We start from the raw sequence: 24,510 nt of genomic DNA, 5'->3' as shown, positions 1-24,510 counted from the left end.
TTCAACTCATTGGATCAGGCCCACCCTTGGTATTGAAGGTAATCTTTATATAAAGGCAACTGATTGTAGATGTTAATCACATCTACAAAATACTTTCAATTAAAAACTGCCAAATAGAAGTTGTCAGCCACGCCCTCACTTTGAATAACTGGGTGCAATAGGCTAGGCAAGTTGACACATAAAACTGACCAGCAAGGGTCTGGATATATAAATTGTGGAGTACTACTCAACAATAAACGGAAACAAACTACTGATACAGCAACAATATGGATAAATAAACACATTCTGCTCAGCAAAAGAGGACGGACTAAAAGACCCTGCATGATTCTACTTATATGAAATTCTAGAACAGTCAGTACTAAGCTACAGTGTCAGAAAGCAAATAAGTGTTTGTCTAATACCAAGAAGACACTAACGGGAGGGTATTGACTGCAAAGGGAAACAGGAAAATTTGGGGGAGTAACAGAAATTGTACCTTGGCTGTGGTGATGGCTACATGGTGTATACATCTGTCAAAATTCAAATTATACACTTTAAACTGGTGCTTTTTTTGTATATGAATTATTTGTCAATAAAGTTTGTATTTGAAAACAAAACAAACAAAAAACAGATTCCTGCACAGCAGGAGCTCCAATCAGGGTTCCAGAGAGATAAGTCCAGTTCCTCCAGCACCATTTTTGGAAAAGACTATCCTTTCCCTTGACACCTTTGTTGAAAATCAGTGAACCTTATATTGATATGTAGATGAGAAGTTTCCGGGATGGAAGTGATGGATAAGAATGCAATGAGAGAGATTCTTGGTTATTTCTGATCTGAAACAGGTGTTAACTTGAGGGAGGGCGGTGGTCTGCTGAAAACCCACTTCCTCTTCGCTATCCCCACCCAAACAAACATGTAAGTGCATCACTGTGCCCTGTGAACTGCTGTTTTTTAAATGACTGGCCCTGGCAAAGTCACTCCCTGTGCCCCATAGTGCATTCTCACCAGCTGCCTCTCCTGTCCCTTTCCTCATCCCCACCCCTTCCTGGCCTTGGGAGAAATCATCCTGCTGGAAACTGGGCTCTTCCTCTCTGGGGACCACAGCCCCGGGGGTCGGGGCCTCTGGACCTGGAGAAAGGCCCACGCTTGAGGGGTAGGGAAAGGACACGAAGAAAGGCAATGAGCAGGAAGGGCCGATAAGGCTGCGCTTTCCTACCTGATGGCAAAGCATCTCCACGCCGGGCGCGGAGGGGGCTCCGGCAGCCGGCCTCAGTCAGTCCCCATTGGTCAGGACTGTGGCTCTCAAGGTGTGGTCCTGGACCAGCACCATCCACCTCACCTGGGCACCTGTTAGAAATGCTAATTCTCTGGGTCCCACCCAGACCTCTCCAGTGGGAAACGGTGGAGGTGGGGCCTAGCGCTGTGTGTTTCAACAAGCTCTCCAGGTGCTTCTGAGGCGCGAAGAGGAGGAGAGGGGAAGAACGGAATGGGGCTGATTAGACGCCTCCCGTGGCCTCTTCCCAGGCTTCATAACGGCCCGCTGTGGGCGGCCGGCCCTCAGGTGAGGCCGGGATGAGGCCGGAGTGAGGGAGCCCGAGAGGGAAGCGACCCGAGGAGAAGCCGATGGCGTGAGCCGCGCCCGCGGAGTAGGGACGGTGAGGTGGAGGAGGGGTTGCGAAAGGGCCGGGCCCCGGGGCCGAGTGGACCTGAGACCGGGCACCGAGCCGCCTTCCCCGCGGCTGCCCGGCGCTGCACCCCGGGGTGCAGCCGGGCTCCTCGCTCACCTCTCCCACTCGGGGCAATCTAAGCATCGCCCTTCGGCGGAGCGCTCCGCCTGGGGGTCCCCCGCTCGGGTGCGGGCTGCCTTGTCGGCCCAGGGGTTGTAATCGGCCCTTCCTCGCAGCGGCTCGGCCCCCGCCCCGCATCATGAACCGCAGCCGCACTAGCAGCACCTCGGAAAAGGCGACACTAGCCTTGCTCTGGGGTGAGTAAGGTCCCAGGCTGTCCTCGGAGCGCCCGGGCGTGCTGGGGGTGCCTCACCTGAGGCGGGGATAGGGCTGGAGGGAGAGAGGCGCGCCTCTCTGGAGCCTGCCGGACCCCCCGCCTTGCGCCCTTCGCAGGCTGTGAGCTAAACCAGGAGAAGCCGACTTGGACCTTCAAACCCCAGAAGGTGGGGAAGCAAGACTGTATGCTGTTGCTTAGTACGGTGGGTACACCCCCCCACTCCAGGAGGGGAGGAAGGATGGAGCAGGTAGGGACTTGCACAGCCACAGAGGAGCACGTGGGATTGTCCCGTCCCCACAGCTGGAACAGGGTTTGCCTCCTCCGCCTGCCTTGGGGGTGAGGAGGCGCCCTGCCCATCTGCCACCCCTCTCAGATTTGCCTGGGGGAGAAAGCCAAAGAGGAGATGAACCTCGTGGAGATCCTGCCCCCAGCAAGCCAGGACGACAAGAAGAGGAAGCCCATCATCCTGGCCTCACTTCGGGCCTCCGTCCTCCCCATGGTGAGCCTTTCCCTGCGGGCCTAGGAAACTCTGGCTCCGGCTAGGAGGCCGTGTTCAGGCCTGACCCCCTCGTGGGGACGGACACAAAGGTGGGGTACAAGCTACTGCAGAAGTACAGGCAGTGCTAGAGGGGCATATTATAGCCCAGGACTAAAAGTCTGGACTCAGGAGGCAGGGAGGCCCGTTTCCATCCTAGCCCACTCTTTTTTTTTTTTTTTTTTTTTTTTGCCAGCCAAGTCCTAACCACTGGACCACCAGGGAACTCCCTCCTAGTCCACTCTTTACTAGCTGTGTGACTTTGGACAAGTTAAATAACCTCTCTTCAAATCACACATTTCAGCTGTTTAATCCTGGTGACCAAACACTGCTGATGATTTACATGCTGCTTGTGTATCCAGAAATTCTCACTTCTAATCATTTATTTTGAGTTTTCTATGCAGATGTTCTTTGTGAATAATGACAATCTTTGTGTCGTCATTTTTTTTTTCTTTTAAATCCATTTACGCTGGCTAGGACCACCATTATAATACTGGTAAAATGGTAATGGTAGATGCCCTTGTTTCATTCCTGATTTTTTAAAAAGGAATGCTTCTAATGTTTCTCCATTAAGTATGAAGTGTTTGGTAGATACCCTTTGTGGGTGAAGGAACTCTCCGTCTAACCTACTCTACTTTGAAAAATTGAATTTTCTTCTTTTTAATCATGGTTATGAAATTGGTTATCAAATACATGTCTATTCTTATCGTCAGGGGCTCTCTCTGCTTTAATCTATTAATGTGGTAAGTTACACTAATAGAATAATAACCAACTCTGCATTCCTGAGATAAACATTACTGATTGTATCGTAAACTTTTAGATTTGCTTTGTTAATAAGACTTTTTTTAAAAAAACTTATATATTCATCAGTGAGGTTGGCCTATAAATTTATCTTATTTGGATGTCAAGGCATATTACCCTCATGAACCAAGGCATGGAGTGTTCCCTCCTTCTATGCAGCAGAACAGTGAATATAAGACCAGGATTATCTGCCCTTAAAGATCTGGGAGGCTGATCTGTAAAACTGCCCTCAAACCTAATTTTTTCTCTCTCTGAGAGCTCCCTAAATCTCATCCATTCCCATAGTTTTAAAGACCACCTATACAAATGAAGTCTCTGAAATTTATTCTGTAAACCCAGCCTCTCTCTTGTGCTCCAGATCCTCTGTCGAACTCAATACAATTTAATAGATATCTAATAGATATGCCAAACTTAGCAGGTCTAAATCCAAATTCTTGATTTCTATCTATAATCTCTTCCCCCATCCCCAAACCTGATCTTCTCCCAGTAAACAGCTATTCCTCCAATTAGTCAGAACAAAACCCTCTTTCTCTAATACCCCATATCTGACCCACCAGCAAATCCTGTTGGCTCTACCTTCATCTGATCACCTCCCTGCTACACTCTCGTCCAGATGACCATCACCTCTTGCTCAGTTTTATTGCAGGGCCTCCTAACAGATCTACCTGCCTTCAGCCTTGGTCTCCTCTAGTCAATTCCAGGGGCTGACAAACTACAGAATTAAGTCCAGCCCACTGCCTGGTTTTGTAAATGAAGTTTTATTGAAACACAGCCACACTCCTGTATTTACATGTTATCCGTGGCTGCTTTCACTTGATAACAGCAGAGTTGAGTAGTCTCCACAGAGACCATATGTTTTATAAGCCTAAACTATTTACCATCCGGCCCTTTACAGAAAGTTTCCCGACCTCTGGTCTATTCTATACACAGCTGCCAGAAAGATCCTTTAAAGCAAAGGTCATATTCTGTTGATTCTCTGCTAGAATACTCAGTGTTCAATGGCTTCCCATTTCATTTAGAATGAGATTCAAGATCCTTTGTGTCCTGGCTTTCAGCAACCTCTCTGACCTCATCCTTTGCTACTCTCCCCACCCTGACCCTCCTCAAACCACGTGGGCTTCCTTGACTGTATCCTGAAAATTCCAAACATACCCCCTCCTTGGAGTCTTTACATTTCCAGTTCCCCATGCCAGGGACACACTTGCCCCTGACTTCAATCTGGTCTTTGTTCAAATGTCGTCTCACTGAAGGGTCTTCCCCAACCACAAACAGCATCCCCACGTTCCACCCCACCCATGATCACACTTTCCCCCATTGGACCCATTACTGACATCAGTTTTCATTTGTGCATTGTCTTTCGCCACAACCAGGACGTGGACTCCAAGAGAGCAAGGATTTTGCCTTTTAAACTATTGTGATTTATTTAATAGTTTTAGATCTCAGATGTTTCTATTTCTTTGAGTCAGTTTTTTTTTATCAGCTGTATTGAGATATAATTTATATACAATAAGATTCACTAGTGTCCTGAGAAATCAGGTTGCCTCCACTGAAGTTGATATATTCCTGCTGGAGGAGAAGCCAAATGGAGGAAGGATTTTTGTATCCACTTCAGCATATGCACAAGTCTTCAAAGACTCAATGGCAAGCACATTCTGGAGTTGACAGGAGCATTATTGCTAGTGGCGGTAGATTTATTTGCAAGATTCAAATGTGTACTCTTTATATTAAGCTATAACTGTAAATCTTTATTCTCCATCTCCTTGTCTCCCCAATCTTAGTATATAGCTGGATAGTTTATGATAAATTAAAAGCCACAATTGGAGAAGTTTAAAAAAAAATTCACTAGTGTTGTGTGCAACTTGATGCCTTAGACTAATTGTGCAACAGCCACCAAAGCAAGGTAGAGAATTTCCATCGCCCTGCCCCCAAATTTCCTCATGCCTCCTCGCAGTTGGTTCCTTCCACCTACCACTGCCTATGACAACCATTGATCTACTTTCTGTCACTACAGTTTTGCCTTTTCTATAATTTCACTTAAATGGAATCATACAATACATAGTCTCTTGTGCTGGCTTTTTTCACTCGGCATAATGCTTTTGAGGTTTTATCCCTTGTTGTTGATGAAACAGTAATACACTCCTTTTTACTACCTGAGTAATATGCCACTCTACAACTTATATGAAATTTGTTCATTCACCTGTTAATGGACATATGGACATTTTGGGTAGTTTCCAGTTTTGGGACTATTATCGATAAAGCTGCTAGGAATATTTGAGTGTATTTGTATAGACATGTTTTCATTTATCTTGGGTAAATACCTAGGAGTGCTATTGCTGGATCATATAGTAAGCATATTTTAAACTTTATACCAAACTGCTAAACTATTTTCCAAATTGCTGTACCCTTCTGCATTTCTACCAGCAATCTCAGAATTCCAGTTGCTCCACATCCTCACCAACACTTGGCATTGTCAATCTTCTTAATTTTAGCCGATCTAGTACATACATAGTGGCACCTCATTATGTTTTTTATTTTTCCTTGAAGGTCGGTGATGTTAACCATCTTCTTATTTGGTTTTTGGTCTTTTGAATATCTTCTTCTGCAAAATGCCTGTTTAGCTGTTTTGCCCATTTTTAGATAATTGAGTTATTCTTATTGACTTGTAGGAGGTTCTTTTTATATATATATTTGGGACATAAGTCCTTTATTACAAATATTTCAGATATTTTCTCCTAGTGTGTGGCTTGCCTTTTCATTTTTGTAAGAGTGTTTTTTGAAGAGCACAAGTTTTTAATTTTGATAAAGTTCAATTTAATATTTTTTTCTCTTAGGGTTCATCCTTTTGGTATCCTAAGAAATCATTGCCTAAACTAAGGTCATAAAGGTTTTCTTCTGTTTTCATCTAGAAATGCTATTGTTTTAGCTCTTATAGACTTAAATAGTCTATGTTTCATTTCAAGATAAGTTTTTTGTATGGTATGAAGTCAGGATAGAAGGACATTTTTTTCCCAAATTGATACTCAGTGCTCCAGTATCATTTTTTGAAAAGACTGTTCTTTCACTAATACAATTACCTTGGCATTTGCCATAAAATAGTTGACCATGTGTGTATGCATATATGTCTATATGCTATTCTGTTTCATTGATTTTATGTTTACCCTCATTCCAATACCAGATTAATTTGATTATTGTACTTTTATAGTAAGTCTTAAATAGTGTGAGTCCTCCAATTTTGTTATTTTCCAAAATTGGATTGACAAGTCTAGGTCCTTAGGATTTCCATATAAATTTCAGAATCATCTTTCTTTAAAAATCAGTCTGCTGGGATTTTGATTGAGATTGTATTGAATCTGTAGATTGGGGAGAATTGCCATCTTGACAATTTTGAGTCATCAATAATTGAACATGATATATTTCTCTATTTGTTTTCAACTTTAGCTTTTCCCAGGAATGTTTTGTAATTTTCAGGGTCCTGGTCACCTTCATACTTTGTAAAGTTTACCCCTACATATTTCATGATTTGGGGTGCTATTGAAAATGAGATTAACATATTTATTGGAAGATAATTCACATACCATAAGCCTCACCCATTAAAGTGTACAATTCAGTGATTTTTTTAAGTAAATTCAGAGTTGTGCAACCATCACAATCAAAGTTTAGAACATTTTCATCACCCCAAAAAGAAACCCCATGCCTACCAATGGTCGCTTCCCATTTCCCACATCCACTTACCACCCAGCCTTAGGTACCCACTAATTTACTTTATGTCTATAGATTTGCCTATTCTGGCAAATCAAATAAATGGAATCATAAAACGTATGGTCTTTTGTGACTGTGTTCTTTCACTTAGTATAATGTTTTTAAGGTTTATCCATGTTGTTGCATGTATCAGTATTTGACTTTTTATTACCAGATAATATTCCATTGTATTGATATACCACATTTTGTTTATCTGTTCAGCAGTTGATGGACATTTGGATTGTTTCTACCATTTGGCTATTAGGAATGCTGTTCTTAATATTAATGTACAAAGTTTTGTATGAACATAAATTTTTATTTCTCTTGAGCATACACCTGAAAGTGCGGTTGCTGGGTCATATGGTAGCTTCGTGTATATAACATTTTGAGGAACTCCGATATTGTTTTCCAAAGTGGTCACACTATTTTACAATCTCACCAGCAATGTATGAGTATCCCAATTTCTCACCAACACTTTGATTTTGATTAGTCATCTTAGTGGGTATGAAGTGGTAGCTTATTGTGGTTTTGATTTGCATTTCCCTAGTGACTAATGATGTTGAGCATCTCTTCATGTGCTTATTGGCTATTCGTATATCTTTTTTGGAGAATTTTCTTCCTTCTTCCCTCCTTTCTCTTCTCTTCTTTCCTTTTCTTTTCTCTTTTCTTTCTGTGTGGCTTGTGGGATCTTAGTTCTCTGACCAGGGATTGAACCTGTGCCCTTGGTAGTGAAAGCACAGAGTCCTAGCCACTGGACTGTCAGGGAATTCCCGGAGAATTTTCTATTCAAATCTTTATTCATTTTTTAAAACTGTATTTGAGTTTAATGTATTTTAATGTTTGCTTTTCTTACTATTGACTTGTATGAGTTCTTTATTTTACATACAAGACCTCTTATCAGATGATTTGCAAATATTTCCCCCCTTTCCCTGGGTTGTCTTTTACTTTCTTGATGATGTCATTTGCAGCACAGTTTTTTTTTTGTTTTGATGTAGTACAGTTTATGTGTGTTTTCTTTCATTGCTTGTGCTTCTGGTGTTGAATCTAAGAAAAAATTGCCTAACACAAGATCATGAAGATTTACTCCTGTTTTCTTCTACGAGTTTTAAAGTTTTAGTTCTTATATTTAAGTCTATGAGCCATTTTCAGTTAATTTTTGTATATGGGTTAAGGTACAGAAATGGTATTTTAAATTTTTAATTTATAGTTGTTCAGTACTAATATATAGTTATATAATTAGTTTTTGTATTATCTGACCTTGCTAAATTTGCATGTTAGTCCTAGCAGCTTTCTGTTGATTCTACAGAATTTGCTATGTATTTATTCATGTATCTGTGAATAGTCAGTTTAACATCTTCCTTTTCTGTTTTTGTGCCTTGTGTTTCTTTTTCTTATCTTATTTCATTGACTAGGACATCAGGTACAATGTTGAGCAAAAGTTGTAAGAGCAGGTCTATCCTTGCCTTTTTCCAGAGAGTATTCAGTCCTTTACCATTAAAACAGATGAAGGGTTTTTGTAGATGTCCTATATTAGGTTTGAGGATGTTTCCTCCTATTCCTAGTTCATTGAGATATTTTATCATGAATGGGTGTTGAATTTGATCAAAGAATTCTTTTCTGCATATAGTGAGGTGATTTTTTTTCTCCTTTATTTTGTTATGTGGCAAATTGCATTCACTGATTTTTTTTCAAATTGTAAACCTATTGTGCATTCTTGGGATAAGCCCCATTCGATCATGATGTATTACCTTTTTATGTATTATTGCATTCCATATGCTACTCTTTTATTAAGGATATTTTTGTCTATGTTTATGAACAATATTGGTCTATGGTTTTCTTGTCATGTTTTATTCTTTTTATAGATTTATTTTATTTTTTTGGCTGTGTTGGGTCTTTGTTGCTGCGCACAGGCTTTCTCTAGTTGTGGTGAGCAGGAGCTGCTCTTCTTTGCGGTGCACAGGCTTCTCAATGCAATGGCTTCTCTTGTTGAGGAGCACGGGCTCTAGGTGTGCGGACTTCAGTAATTGTGGCATGTGGGCTCAGTAGTTATGGCTCATGGGCTCTAGAGTACAGGCTCAGTAGTTGTGGCCCATGAGCCTAGCTGCTCAGTGGCATGTGAGATCTTCCCGGACAAGGGATCGAACCTGTGTCCCCTGCAGTGGCAGGTGGATTCCTAACCACTACGCCACCAGGGAAGTCCCTCTTGTCATGTTTTTGTCTGGTTTTAGCATAAGGTAATGCTGGCCTGATAAAATGAGAAGGAAAATGTTCTCTTCTATTTTCTGAAAGAGTTTCTGTGAATTTGCTTTGTTTTATTTTTTCTTAAATGTTTTGGTAGAATTCACCTGTGAAGCAATCTTGTTAACTACCTGTTAAATTTCTTTCATGGATATAAGACTATTTGGTTTATTTTCTTGAGAGCTTTGTTTGTGTTTTTTAAGCAATTTTTCCGTTTCCTCTAAATTGTCAAATTTTTGGCATAAAGTTGTTCATATTATTCCCTATTCCTTTTCTGTACTATCTGTATTAAAGTCTGCTCTTCTGTTCCTGATGTTGGTAATCTGTATCTTCTCTCCTTTTTACCTGGTCCAGTCTAGCTAGAGGTTTAACAGTTGTATTAATCTTTTTCAAGAACCAGCTTTTGGTTTCATCAGTCTTTCTCTATTGTTTATCCACTTTTGTATTTAATTGATCTGTTCTTTTATTCTTCTCTTCTGCTTATTTTGGTTTTAATCTGATCTCTTTCTAGTTTCTTGAGACATAATCTTACATTATTTATTTTTTAGACCTTTTTCAAATATAAGCATTTCATGCTATAATTTCCTTCTAAGCATCTGTCTAGCTTCTTCCCACAAATTTTGATAAGTATTACATTCATTTTCATTCAGTTCAAGTTATTTTCTGGTTTTATGCTGGAGTACTTAGAAGTATGTTTGCTTTTTAATTTCCAAATAATTAGAGATTTTCTAAGATTCTTTAATTGATTTCTATTTTAATTTCGCTGTGGTCTGAAAATACGCTTTATATGATTTTAGTCTAAACAGTGACTTATTTTATGGACCATAATATGTTCTATCTTCATGACTATTTTATTTGTACTTAAAGAATGAGTGTTCTCCTCTGGTTGGGTGTATTACTCTATAAATGTTGATTATATGAAGTTGGTTGATGGTTTTGTCCTAGTCTTCTATATCCTTACTCATTTTCTATCTATTTGATCTATTAGTTACTAAAAGAGGAATGTTGAAGACTTCAACAATAATTCTTTGTCTATTTCTCTTTTTAATTTTCCATTTTTGCTCCATGTGTTTTGTAGCTCTTTTATTAGGTGCATCCTAATAAAACCTGCATTTCTAGGATTGTTATATCCTTTTGGTTAATTGATCCCTTTAACGTTCTGAAATGCTCCTCTTTATTGCTGATAAATATTCTGAAATCTGCTTGATCTGATTAATACAGTCCATCTAGCTCTCCTTTGATTAGTGTTTGTGTTGCATATTTTTCCTGTTCTTTTATTTTGTTATTTTACCTTAACCTCTGTATCTTAGTGTATAAATTGGGTTTCTTTTAGATACCACCTAATTGAGTTTTATTTTTTTATCCACTTGATAATCTCTGTCTTTTAATTAGAGCATTTAGACAGTTAATACTTAACCAAATTATCAACAAGATTGGGTTTAAATCTATCATCTTCCTATTTGTCCCACCTGTATTCCTTTTTTCCTCCTTTCTGGCCTTCTTTTGGATTAACTAAGTGGTTTTTATGGTTACATTTTCATCCTCACTATTGGCTTCTTAGGTATACCTCATCTCTTTGGTTTTTTTCTCAATCATTGCTCTAGAGTTTACAGTCGGCATCTTTAATTTACAACAGTCTGTAGTCAAATAATAGTATACCATTTCATGTACAATATGAGAATACTACAGCACATTTCATTTACCACTTCCCATCCTTTGTGCTGTTGTAAAAACTTCTGCTTCTACATATGCTATAAATCCTTCTCTACATTGTTGTTATTTTTTCTTTAAACAGTCTATATTTTAAAGAGATTGGAAATTAGAATAAACGATTTTTATATTTACCATTTCTGGTACTTTTCACTCCTTTGTGTAGATCTGAGTTTCCATTTGGTGTCATATTCCTTCTGTGTGAAGGACTTAAGCATTTTTTGTAATGCGGATCTGCTTATGATGAATTCTTTCAGTTTTTGTATACCTGGAAAGTCCTTATTTCACTTCAGTTTTGAAAGGTTTTTTCATTGGGTAAAGAACTCTAGATTGAATTTTTTTCCTTACAGCACTGAAAAAAATTTTCCCCATTTCTTCTAGCTTGCATTACTTGGAGAAATCTACTCATATCCTTGTCTTCATTTCCCTGTGTGTGATGTCTTTCTCCCTCTGACTGCTCTTAAGATTTTCTCCTTATAACTAGTTTTGAGCAATTTGATTATGAAATGTACTGGGGTTCACTGAACTTCTTAGATTTGTGGATTTATCATTTTCATCAAATTTGGAAATTTTTGTCTTTTATTTCTTCAAACTTTGATTTTCTCTTCCCTCTTCTCTCTCATCTCCATTGAGGAATCCAGTTACATGTACACTTGGCTCCTTAAAGTTGTCACACAGTTCATTATGCTCTGTTTTCTTAAAGTATTTTTCCTTTGTGTATTTCATTTTGGATAGTCTTTATTTATTCAATGTCATTATTCTTCTCTTCTGCAGTATCTAATTTGCTGTTAATCTCATCTGTATGTTTTCTTTTTTTTTTTTCATCTGTATGTTTTCATCTCAGATATTGTAGTTTTCATCTCTGCAAATTGAGTCTTCCATGTCTCATTTTCAATCTTTCCTCTAGTTTCTTGAACACATGGACTATAATTTTAATGTTCTTTTCTACTAATTCTCATTTGTGTCACTTCTGTGTCAGTTTTAATTGAATTTTCCCCCTCTTCATTATGAGTTATAGATTCCTTGTTCATTGTATGTCTGGTAATTTTTGAGTGGATGCCAGACATGAATTTTACTATTGGATGCTGGATATTTTTACAGTTTTATAGGTATTCTTGACTTTTGTCCTGGGATGCAGTGAAGTTACTTAAATACCATTTGATCCTTTTGTGTCTTGCTTTTAAGCTTTGTTAGGGATTTAAGCTGAGTTTAGTCTAATTTCCCCCCACTACTGTAGTAAGACCTTTCTTGGTACTCCAATAGATGTCCCATAAATTATGAGATTTTTCTACTCTGTGAGCTCCAGACAACTTTAGGATGATTCTTTCTCCAATCTCAGGTAGTTTCCTCACATGAATGTTCTGATCACCACTTAACTGAATACTCAAGCGGGCCTTCTACAGATCTCTGGGGTGCTGTCTTTGCAGCTCTCTCCTCTCCTGTGAACTCTAGGTGTTGTGTCTTCCCTGGGTTCCAGTTCTGTTTCCTAAGTTCAGAGAGACCACTAGGCTTTGTCTGGGTTCCCTGTCCCTGCACTGTCCAGGAAGTAAGCTTGGGCAACCATAGGGCTCATCTCATTTCTGTCCCATCTCTCATGGATCACTGTTCTTCCTGACGGGTATCCAGTGTCTTGAGAGCTATTGTTTGCTACGTGAGCGTACTTGGTTTTATTGCACTTCATAGATATTGCAGGGGTTCTGTTTGTTTTTGCTTTTTACAAATTGAAGGTTTGTAACAACCCTGCATTGTCAGATGATGAATAGCATTTTTAGCAGTAAAGTATTTTTTAATTAAAGCATGTACATTTTTTAGACATAATGCTACTGTACACTTAATAGAATATAGTATAGTGTAATTATACGCACTAGGAAACCAAAAATTTTATGTGACTCACTTTATTGTGATAATTGTTTTGTTGCAGTAATCTGGAACTGAGCATACAATGTTTTTGAGGTATGCCTGTATTATAGGTTTTTAGTTGTATCAAGCTGGAAAGTAAATTCAGTCACTGTTACTTATTTGGCCTGAACCAAACATCTCCTGAGTCAATTATGATCGTTTGTATTTTTCTAGATATTGTTCATGCTATTTGCTAATAATATTTTCCATCATGATTATTTCTGTGACTATATTCCTCTTTTTTAAATTCCTAGTAGTGTTTACCATCTTTACTTTTTCCCCTTCATTTCAATCACAGGATATTGGTCTTTTTTTATTTTTTCCAAAGAACAAGCTTTTGATTTTGTTTGGTTTTTCATTTGTTTGTTTTGTTTGTTTGATTTTTAATAAATTTATTTATTTTATTGGCTGTGTTGGGTCTTCATTGCTGCACATGGGCTTTCTTTAGTTGCAGTGAGCAGGGGCTACTCTTCATTGTGGTGCGTTGCCTCCTCATTGCAGTGGCTTCTTTTGTTGTGGAGCATGGGCTCTAGGCATGTGGGCTTCAGTAGTTGTGGCACATGCATTCCGTAGTTGTGGCTCACGGGCTCTAGAGCACAGGCTCAATAGTTGTGGCACACGGGCTTAGTTTCTCCATGGCATGTGGGATCTTCCTGGAGCAGGGATCGAACCTGTGTCCTGAATTGGCAGGCAGATTCTTAACCACTTTGCCACCTAGGAAGTCCTGATTTGGTTGATGTTTTCTATTGTTTCCTTATTTTCTATTTTATTAACTTCTCTGGTTATCTGATTTTCTGCTTTCTTTGTTCCTTTTTCTTACTTCCTGAGTTAGATATTTAGATCTAGCTTATTTTTTCCAAGTAAGCTCTATTTTTTTAATTTTATTTTTTAATTAGTTACCTATTTTATACATATTAGTGTATATATGTCAACCTCAGTCTCCCAATTCATCGCACCCACCCCCTGCTTTCCCCCCTTAGTGTCCATACGTTTGTTCTCTACATTTGTGTCTCTATTTCTGCCTTGCAAACTGATTCATCTGTACCATTCTTCTAGATTCCACATATATGTGTTAACATACAATAACTATTTTTCGCTTTCTGATTTACTTCACTCTGTATGACAGTCTCTAGGTCCATCCACATCTCTACAAATGACCCAATTTCATTCCTTTTTATGGCTGATTACTATTCCATTGTATATATGTACTACATCTTCTTTATCCATTCATCTGTTGATGGGCATTTAGATTGCTTCCATGATCTGGCTATTGTAAATAGTGCTGCAGTGAACATTGGTGTTCCTATTTATTTATTTTGAATGCTACAAATTTCCCTCTGAAGATTTTTTTTCCATTCAATAAGTATTTATTGAGTATATGTAAATATGCAGGCTTTGTTCTAGGTGCTTGGGATGTATTATGAGCAGAAGAGACAAAGATTCCATAATTTATGGAAACTGCATTCTATTGACAATAAATATAACAAACAAGTTACATAGTATGTTTGAAGGTGAAAATTATTACAGCAAAAAAGGAGAGCAGGATAAGGTGGATAGAGGACTATGATAAAGTTTTAAGTGTATGACCTCATGAGAAGATCACATTTGAACAGAGATGAGGGAAGTAGCCTTGTGGATTTCTGCATCCCAGGCAGAGAGGAGAGCATGTGCAAAGGCCCCGTGGTAGCAGGAGGGTGCCTGGCATGTTTAAAGAAGAGCAAAGAGATTTGTGTGGCTGGAGATAAGGTCCAAGAGGTAACAGCAGTGAAGTTGGAGGAGGGCATGATCACATATAGCCATAGACTTTGGCTTTTACTCAGAATGAAGTGAGGAGCTATTTTCTAGGTTTTGATCAACAGTGTGATATGGTCTGACTGACTTTTTTTTTTAAGTGTACAATTTGATATTTTTTTCTTATTAGTAATGTATATATGGTAATCCCAATCTCCCAATTCATTCCCTCCCAACCGCCTCCCCCTGCCCCCTGCTTTCCCCATTTGAAGATGTTTTTAACTGCATCCCTTAATTTGTGATTTGTGGTGTTTTCACTTTATTTTATTTTAAATATTTTCCAATTTCCATTATGATTTCTTATATGATGAATGAGTTACTTTGAATTTTTTGATTCCCAAAGGTATGGGTGGGTTGAGTCATCACCGTTTTTCTTAATGTAATTGCAACAGAAATTATGCTGTATATTTATATACACCATATCAATTCTTTGGTATTTGTTGAGACTCAATTTGTGACTTACTACATGGTAGGATTCTATGTGTGTCCATTAAATCAAGTGTATTAATTGTGTTCAAACCTATATAATTTTTAATCTCCTGATCTATCAATTACCAAAAAAATGTGAAAAAATTTCCTATTATAACTGAGGATTTTCAGGTTCTTCTAATAATTTTGTTTACTTTATGTATGTTTATTTTTAACTGAAAATTTTTTTAGATATTTGTAGATTCACTTGCAGCTGTAAGAAAGAATACTGAGAGATCCCAGTTTTGCCCAGTTTTCTCCAATGGTAACATTTTGCAAAACTGTAATATACTATCCAGGATATTACATTGATATAATGCAGGGATCTTATTTACAAAATTTTATCACCTAAGTTCGTATATCCACCACCACAGCTAAAATACTGAACAGTTCCAACACTTCAGGGATCCCTCGTGTTGCCCTTTTATAACCACGCTCACCTCCCTCCTTCTCCCTCACCTGCCCCTAACCCCTGGCAACCACCAATCTGTCTTCCATTTCTAAAATTTGGTCATTGAAATAGAATCAGACATATGTAACTTTTTTGGAACTGGCTTTTTTTTTTCTCAGCATAATTCCATGATTCATCCAAGTTGTTGTGTGTATTCATTTTATTGCTGACTGGTATTCCATGGTATAGATGTACCACAGTTCAACCATTCATCTGTGGAAAAACTGGGCTGATTCCTATCTGGAGCTGTTACAAATAAAGCTGCTATGAACATTTGTGTATAGGTTTTTGCTTAAGCCTAAGTTTTCATTTCTCCTGGGATGAATGTCCAGGAATTCAATTGCTGGGTCATATGAGGTGGTTACACATTTAGTTTCTTAAACTGCCAAACTGTTTCCTAAAGTGGCTGTACTATTTTGCATTTCTACCAGCAATGCATAAGTGCCCAAGTATCTTTGCATCCTCACCAACATTTCATGTTGTCACTATCTCTTATTTTAACCATTCTAATATGTGTGTAGTGATGTCTCATTGTGCTTTTAGTTTGCATTTTCCGGATGCCTAATGATGTTGAATGTCTTTTCATGCAGTTTTGCCATCTGTATATTCAGTTAAATGTTCGTGTATTTTGCTTATTTTCTAATTGGATTGTTTTGTTACTGTTGAATTTTGCTAATTCTTTGTGTATTCTAGACACTAGTCCTTTGTCAAATATATGGCTTTCAAATATTTTCTCCCCAGTTTATAACTTGTCTTTTCATTCTCTTCACATGAGCATTTACAGAACAAAAGTTTTTAATTTTGATGAGGTCCATTGTATTAATTTTTCCTCTTATGACTCTTGATGTTAAGTCTAAGAATGCGTTGCCTAGTCTGAGATCATGAATGTTTTCTGTTTTTTGTCCAAAAGTCTTATAGTTTTACACTTAAGTCCATGATCCATTTTGAGTTCACTGTATAAGCCATGAGGTTTGGGTGAAGGTTCATTTCTTTGCGTATGGATATCTAATTGCTCCAGCTCCACCTATTGAAAAAGCTTCCTCTATTGAATTTGCACTTTCATCAAAAATCAGTTGCAAGTATTTGTGTGAGTCTGTTTCTAGGTCTTCTGTTCTGTTGATCTGTGTGTCTGTCCCTCTAGTATCACACTGTCTTGATTACTGTGCCTATACTTCCATGTATGTTCACACTATGTTGTTGATGCGTATAATTTACAAGTTTAGCTTTCCTGTAAAATTTTTACTTTCCTTGTATAATTGTAAATATCTTCCTTATCTAATTTTTTTTCATTATGTGGTGACCTTCTTTATCCCTAAAATGCTAACTGAATTAAAGCCTATATCATCTGATATTAATTTGCTTCCCAGATGTCCCTCAATCTCCATTGCTCCTTTATGCTGTAGTAATGTAATTCATGACTTTTCGCTGGTCACAAGGCCATTGAGAAAGAAAACTATATTCCCTCTAAGTTTGGCATAGCCATGAAATTCTGGCCAATGCAATGTAAGCAAAAGTGGTATCTACAACATCTGCAAAGTGTCCTTAGATATCATGTGACAACTTTTTTGTTCCTTCCTCCTTCCTGCTGGCTGGAATGTAGATGTGGTAACTAGAAAATGAGCAGCTATCATGGGCCAGAAGATGGGAGCCGTGTACTGAGAATGATAGAGCAACAAGGTACAAAGAGCCTGGATCCCTGGTGATTGAGGAGTGGTATATCCACAGCTTATGTGTGGACTTAGTTTATATGACAAAGAAGTAAGCTTCTACTTCTGTAAGCCACTGTTATGAAGTTTTCTGTCACTTACTACCAAACCTAATCGTAACAAATACTAGTAGCTTAATTTTTTAAGGACTTTATTTTTTAAGAGCAGTTTTAGGTTTTACAATAAAATCAAGAGGAAGATACAAAGATGTCCCATACACCACCTACTCCCACACAGACGTAGCCTCCTCCATGATCAACATCACTCACCAGGTAGGACCACTAGATTCATTTGCATTTTAATCATGTATGGCTGCCATAACAGAGACCCAACTACAGGGGCTTACGATTTATTTCTGTCTTGCATAGAAGAAGTCCAGAGATGGGCAAGCCAGAGCTGAAGAGATGGCTCCCTGGTCACCAAAGACCAAGTCTCCTCTTATTTTTCTCCTGTCCTTAGTGCAGAGCTTCCATCCTCAAGATCACCTTACAGTCCAGGAAGGCAGCTGCAGCTCCAGTCCTCACTACTACAATTAATGTAAAAGGAAAGAATCAGGAAGGGAAGACCAAAGGGACTTTTCTCAATTCTCTGTCAACCTTTTAAGGAGTCTTCCCACAAGTACCACATTGCAAATTCTGCTTACAACTCATTGGTCCGGAAATTAATAACATGGTCACAACTGCAAAGGAAACTGGGGAATACAGTTTTTGGCTTGGTACAATATTTGTATAATACTAGGGTGTTGTTATTATGGAAGGAAAGAATGGCTATTGGATAAGCAACTGGAAGCCTCTGCCCCGTCTGGTGTGTGTATGTTTCCATCTCTTTTAACCAGCATATCTCTGTCCTTATAAGGTTTGTATCTTTTAAGCAGTATGTAGCTAGACTTTGTTTTAATCTATCTGGCCAGTATAGTCTGTTTATATTTATTGCGACTTGCTAATAACTTGGATTTACTTATAGCATGTACTTTGTGCTTCTACTTTCCTTGCCTTTTTTAATTTGTTTCTTTTTTCTACTTTTCCTGTCTTTTATTAGATTGATTAAAGTTTCTTTTCCCTTTCTCTCTTCTATTGGTATAGAAGTTATAGAATCTCATTCTAATCTTTATTGGTTCTCCTTAATTTTTTAACAGTCATGCATGATCAAAGTCTAAAATTAATGTTTTAGTTCTTCCAAATTGGGGAGTTCTAATTACTTTCTTTTTAACATACATATTGTTATCATATAGGATTTTAGCTCCAATTTGTTTTAAACCAACTCAACACTAGTCATGACTAGCACTGTTTTATTTTACAGCAATGCTTACTTAGGTTTTTTTTTATATAACCAATTTTTTGCTCACTGCTACTTCTTGCACCCACTTCTTCCTTCTCAATTTAATTGCCATCTTTTTGCAACATCCTGTTGTAGATCTGGGAGTAGTAAACTTACTTGGGCTTTGCTCAGAAATATCTTTCTTTTACATTCATTCCTTCATGATAGTTTGGCTGTGTATGTACTTCTAGGTAAGAGGTTGTTTCCCCTAAACACTGACAAGGTTATTCTGTTCTTTTTATAAATAATTAATTAATTAATTAATTAATTGGCTGTGTCGGGTCTTCATTGCTGTGCACGGGCTTTCTCTAGCTGTGGAGAACTGGGGCTGCTCTTTGTTATAGTGCACAGGCTTCTCATTGCGGTGGCTTCTCTTGTTGTGGAGCATGGGCTCTAGGCACACGGGCTTCAGTAGTTGTGGCATGCGAGCTCAGTAGTTGTGACTTTCGGGCTCTAGAGCACAGGCTCACTAGTTGTGGCACATGGGCTTAGTTGCTCCACGGCATGTGGGATCTTCCTGAACCAGGGCTTGAACCTGTGTCCCCTTCATTGGCAGGCACAGTCTTAACCACTGCGCCACCAGGGAAGTCCCTATTCTGTTCTTTTGATTTCTGATGTTGCTGTTGAAACCCTCATTCTGTCTAGTTATTGTTCCTTTTTTGGAAATCTGTCCTCTCTGGTTGATGTTGAGATCACCTCTTCATTCTTATTATCTGTCATTTCACCACCGTGTGTCTCTCTGTTAAAGGCTGAGGTTTCCTGCACATGAGGATCTGTCTTGGATCCTTTCTGGAGAGCTCTTGTCATTATCACTTGGAACACTGACTGCATTCTCTCTAGTCCCTAACTCTGATTGGATGCATGTTGGACCCTCTCACCTGTCCTCCATGTCCAGATCCTCTCTCATATTTCATTCATCTCTCTCTGTGCTGCATACGCGTAATTTCTTCTGAGCACTTCTCCAATTTACTGATTCTTCCTTAAGAAGCTTCAGTTTGTTTTTGAACCATTTGTTCAGTTTATTTCAATGCTAATGGTTTTGATGTCTACAAGCTGCCTTTGGTTCTTGTTATTTTTTGTAATATCTTGTTCTTATGATTTTGATTCCTACTTTTATATTTATTTGATTTGCATCAAACTTATTTCATGTTGTTTAGGTTATTACTCTCTTATCTCAGGTTTTTGGTTGTACATTTTGTTTCATTCTGCTGCCTCTAGCAGGATTGTGTCTTGTGTGTTTTATAATTTTAGATGGTGACTCATCTTCCGGTTTGGTTTGGTTCTGTTTTCTGAAAGAATTCTGTGTGAAAATAATTGAAGTGTCCCTAGAGACCGGTTTTGTGTTTGCGTCTGCCATTTGTCCCAGGAATATCACAAGCCCAGGATTTTATACAGGTCTCTTGAGTTGGCAGTGCCCACCAAGTAAATTCAGACTTGGTGTAAGTGAGAGGTACAACCACAGCTCTTAGTTCCTCACAGGAGATCCTGTTATCTTACCCACATCTTCTCATTTCCCTCCTTTGATGGTGGGTCCTTCCTAGTTGGATGGCTTGGGGTCCTTCAGTCCCCTCTCCTCAACCTTCACCCTGGGGCTTTTAACTGAGATGTAGCCCTTTGAAGGTCCCAGCCAGTACAAGGGGGTTGCATTACTGCCCCCCTCTTGAGGCCAAGGCTTTGTCCACATAAGTGTCACAACCCAAAGTCCTTGCTGTTTTCAAGGATGTTCTCCCTTTAGCTGAGGCATCAGCCCCTGCACAGGCTGCTCTTCCTTCTGATGCACAGGGACCCTCCTTTCTGTCTTGCCTTTCAACCAAGCAGTAAAAACATTGGATTACATTTTACCCAGCATTTCTAGGTGTTTGTGGCTGCAGTTTCAGTTTTCAGTTATCTGCTTCCTGTCTGAACCAGAAACTAAATTAATCTCTCTAAGCCTCAGTTTCCTCCTCTGTAAAGTAACAGCACCTCCTTTGTGGGCTTTTTGTTAAGATTTAAATGAGATAAAGCAGGTAAAATGCTTAGCATGGGGACTGGCACATGGTAAGAACTCAAGAAATTTAAGTATCATCGTTACTCTAGAAAATTTGCAAAGTTTGGAAAAGTATAAAGAAAATAAATATGGTACTATCCACTGAAAATTATGGTTAGCACTTTATTATATTTCTAACCTTTATTCCTATGCATATTCATATATTACTTATAAGATAATAGTAAGACTATAGTATAACTTTGCATCTGCTTTTGTCATTTAATCAGTGCCTTAGTCAGCTTGGGCTGCCATAATAAAATACCATGGAGTGAGTGGTTTAAACTACAGACATTTCTTTCTCACAGAGGCTAGAAGTCTCAAGTCAGAGTGCCAGCACAGTTGGGTTTTGGTAAGGGCCCTCTTCTTGGCTTGCTTCTTCTTTTTGTGTTCTCACATGGCTAGAGAGAAAGCAAGCTCTCTGGTCTGGTCTTCTAAGGGCACTAATCCCATCATGAGGGCCCCACCCTTGTGACCTCACCTAACCCTAATTACCTCCCAAAGGCTCCATCCCCAGATACCATCACACTGAAGGTTAGGGGCTTCAACGTAAGAATTTGAGGGGACACAGTTCAGTGCATAGTATCAGACTTCTCTGTTTAACAGCTGCCCCTCAGCTGGGAAGCCCATCTGTGATCTTGGCAGGAATGAGATTATCAGATCCATGTTCTTCTCAGGCAGAGTCCACCTCAGAAGGAGGGTCCAGGGAGCTGAGAGTGCAGAGAGGTGCAGAGAATGCCTGAAGCTTGTGTGGTAGAAGAGAGGGGATAAACTGAGTATTTCTGCCTGAGGCCAGCCCCCTGCCTGGTGCCAGGCCCCCCACCCCACCAGGTGCCAGGCCTGAGTGGCCCATCCACTCTGCTCCCTCCCCCTGCAGGTCGTCCTGGCAAGATTGGAGCTTTCTCCTCCGGTCACATTCCAGCTCCGGGCTGGCTCTGGACCCGTGTTCCTCTGTGGCCAGGAATGTTATGGTAAGTCCAAGCTTAGACCCAAGAAAGGTCTGCAGGCACAGTGCCCAGCACAGGGCTAAGGACATCATAAATATTCAAACACTTGAGGGATTCTTGAATTATTAGAGGAGATCCCCAAAGGCAACAGAATTGCCAGCAGCCTAGACCAGAAGGCCATGGGCACGGGTCCTAGCCCTGGTTCTCCTTTACCTCCCCGCCACATCCTCTGTGGGCTGCAGTCCTCCAGCCACAACACGAGGGTGGGGGTATACTTGGTTCCATCTTCAACTATATTCCTTCTAGTTGTGAGGAATAAATGCCATATTCAGGAAAAGCACGTGACATAACACCTGGTACCAGAGCACACTTAAAACGTTACCTGCTATGAAGTATGTAGCTGTTGCAGTAACATGGACCCTGGCAAATCGCTGTGCTTTTGACTCTTTTGACATCCCTTTAACTGCCTTCTTCTCTGTCCCTTGGTGCCTCTTTCATCAGGGTTCTCTCCTGCCCCAAACCCCGGGCAGGTTCCACCTCCCTCAGGATGAGGCCTGAGTTCCTTGGCTGTTGAGTCCTCCCCCTCTCCCTCCTTCACCTCACACTCTCCTTCCCAGTGTGAATCCCCCTCCTGCCAGGCCAGAGCTGCAGCCTACCACTTCCGCTGCCCTCCTGACACCGCCTCAGCCCTCAGCCACCCGAGCCCCACTTTGTCAGGGAGGCCAGAGAGGGTCTGAGGGAGGTGGGCAGGTAAACGCATCCCACCCCTGCGCTGGGTTCCCCGGAGCAGGTAGATCTGGGAAGGGGAGCCGGGCAGAGACCCTGGGGCTCAGAGGCCCTGCCCACCTCCCACACCATCACTGACACTTCAGACCAATCCTGGGAGGAAGAGGAGGAGGAGGACGTGGAGGAGGAGGACGTGGAGGAGGAGGAGGAGGAAGAAGATGATGATGATGAAGATGTGTCCCTGGAGGAGTCCCCTGTCAAACAAGTCAAGAGGCTGGCGCCCCAGAAGCAGACAAGCGTTGCCAAGGTGAGGGAGAGGCCCCCCAGAGGCTCCTCAGAAACTGGGACCAGGCCTCCCGAGTTGAGTGCTCTGAGTCCCCGGGGAACGCCTGCCAGATGCCAGGCAGGAGTCTGCTCTGGCCCTGGGCCTCATCCAAACTCCCGATAATGCTTGTGTTTGGTTTCCAGAAAAAAAAGGTGGAAAAAGAGGAGGCGGCAGTGAGGTAACTCTTTCCATCTCTTAAATTAGCCAAAATCTTTTAGTTGAGGTACATAGTAATTGAAAAAGAATGATGCTCGTGTGTGTGCAGGTGTGTGGTCCGTGGCAACACGGGTGCACAGGTGTGCTGCCACTGTCAGTTGGCACAGTCTTTTTGAAAAAGTATTAAACAGTTCTTATCTTCTGATTTCATCCCACTTATGGCAGTTCCTTCCAAGGAATCCCATCCAAAATACGGGGGAAAGCATATGCACTAAGAGACTTATCACTGCATTATTTAAATAATAGTATAAAATGGAAGCAGTGTAAATGTCCAACGATATAACAGTTGCTTAAACTATGTCACATCTTCTCAATGGAATGTGACATAATGCCCGTGAGGAATACAGCAAACTGGAAAGTGTCTGTAGAATTCAAACAGCATGATATTATTTTCATTTTATTTCACATGTTTTCAGAACAAAAAAGTTCTGAAAGGAAACAAAAAAAAATTAACATAAGTAGGAGATAAAGAAAATTATGGGTAATCTCTTCTCTATTTGCTATATTTTGTGCAATGTGGTTAACATTAATTTTATGAAGAGAAAAGTATTTGTGTCTTATACAGTAATAAAAGGAAAGCAGATAGAAGCTTAAGAAGAAAAAACGTCTTGTTTAAAAAGAGAATCAGGGACTTCCCTGATAGTCCAGTGGTTAAGACTCCCGGCTTCCACTGCAGAGGGGAAGTGTTCCATCCCTGGTCGGGGATCTAAGATCCTGCATGCCGCGGCCAATAAATAAATAAATAAATAATTTTTAAATAAAAATTAAAAAAATAAAAAGAGAGAGAGTGGTCCCTGGTAGGTGACAGGTGGAGAGGCGAACCTCTCCAGGTCACAGCCCTCTGCTTCCCAGAGGGTCCAGGGCCCAGCTCTGCAGCGTGGGCACTAGAAGGAGGGCCCAGGGCTACTGGCATCAGGCTGAACTCTCTTTCCCACACACATCCCCACTCCTTGCCCAACCCCACCCCATTCCAGACACCGCCTTAAAGACAGGAGCCCTCTGGGAAAGGTGAGTACTGATAAGAAGGGGCTGGTCCTCCTAGGGGAGGGGGATGGTCTCTGGGAAGGTTCTGGGATGGGGAGGGGGTGGGACACTGGAACCCCCCCTTCTCTCATAGGCCAAAACCACACCCAGACCCAAAAAGCCGGGATTCAAGAAATGAGGAGCCAGGAGTGGCCTGGCCGCAGCGACCGAGGGAGGGCGCATGAGACCACCTTGCTGTGTCTGAATGTGACGGACGTGCTGAGGGCGACACAAGAGCCCCTCACCCCATCTCTCGGTTTCAGCAGGACCTGGAGGGAAGAGCCCCGACTTCAGCCCCACAATAAAGTCTGCTTTGCGAGGACCTTGTTTCACCTGTGTCTCCCTCCCCAGCTGTCTTTGCTGGGTGCAGTGAGCCCGTGCGCCCAGCAGAGGACGGCTGTGTGCTAGTGCACCGGGCCTGCGAGCCAGCTGTGTTCTGCTCTTTATGTCCCTCTCTTTCCCTGCACCCCGCCCCCCATCCCCAGCTTTGGGGGAAGAACCAAGAGTCTCAGCCCCTACCCCAGCTTCGACCTTCTGCCCTCGGGCCTGAGAGAGGCAGCTGGAGCTGGGGTGGGTCTTCCTGCGTCCACACTCCCTTCTGGCAGTGTGGACG

At 40.6% G+C, this 24,510-nt stretch overlaps 1 protein-coding gene across 3 annotated transcripts; it reads left to right on the top strand.

Annotated features, from left to right (window-relative positions):
- The first annotated feature begins 1,905 nt into the window (after positions 1-1,905).
- On the top strand, positions 1,906-24,191 carry NPM2 (nucleophosmin/nucleoplasmin 2). 3 transcript variants are annotated; one of them, XM_057724659.1, is made up of 8 exons: positions 1,906-1,963; positions 2,100-2,185; positions 2,357-2,482; positions 21,538-21,629; positions 22,469-22,640; positions 22,802-22,836; positions 23,849-23,882; positions 23,992-24,191. In XM_057724659.1, the coding sequence occupies exons 1-8, from the start codon at positions 1,906-1,908 to the stop codon at positions 24,034-24,036; spliced, it is 648 nt and encodes a 215-aa protein (XP_057580642.1). In that variant the 3' UTR covers positions 24,037-24,191. The 3 variants fall into 3 exon arrangements, with proteins under 3 accessions (XP_057580642.1, XP_057580643.1, XP_057580641.1); XM_057724660.1 differs by having other exon boundaries at positions 21,538-21,631; positions 22,480-22,640; XM_057724658.1 differs by having other exon boundaries at positions 21,538-21,631; positions 22,441-22,640.
- The last annotated feature ends 319 nt before the right edge of the window (positions 24,192-24,510 follow it).

This window comes from Hippopotamus amphibius, chromosome 2, assembly GCF_030028045.1.
Source record: "Hippopotamus amphibius kiboko isolate mHipAmp2 chromosome 2, mHipAmp2.hap2, whole genome shotgun sequence".
In the NCBI taxonomy this organism is placed as follows: domain Eukaryota; kingdom Metazoa; phylum Chordata; class Mammalia; order Artiodactyla; family Hippopotamidae; genus Hippopotamus; species Hippopotamus amphibius.
Note: the sequence above shows the minus strand (reverse complement) of the source record. Positions and strands in the feature narration are given on the sequence as shown.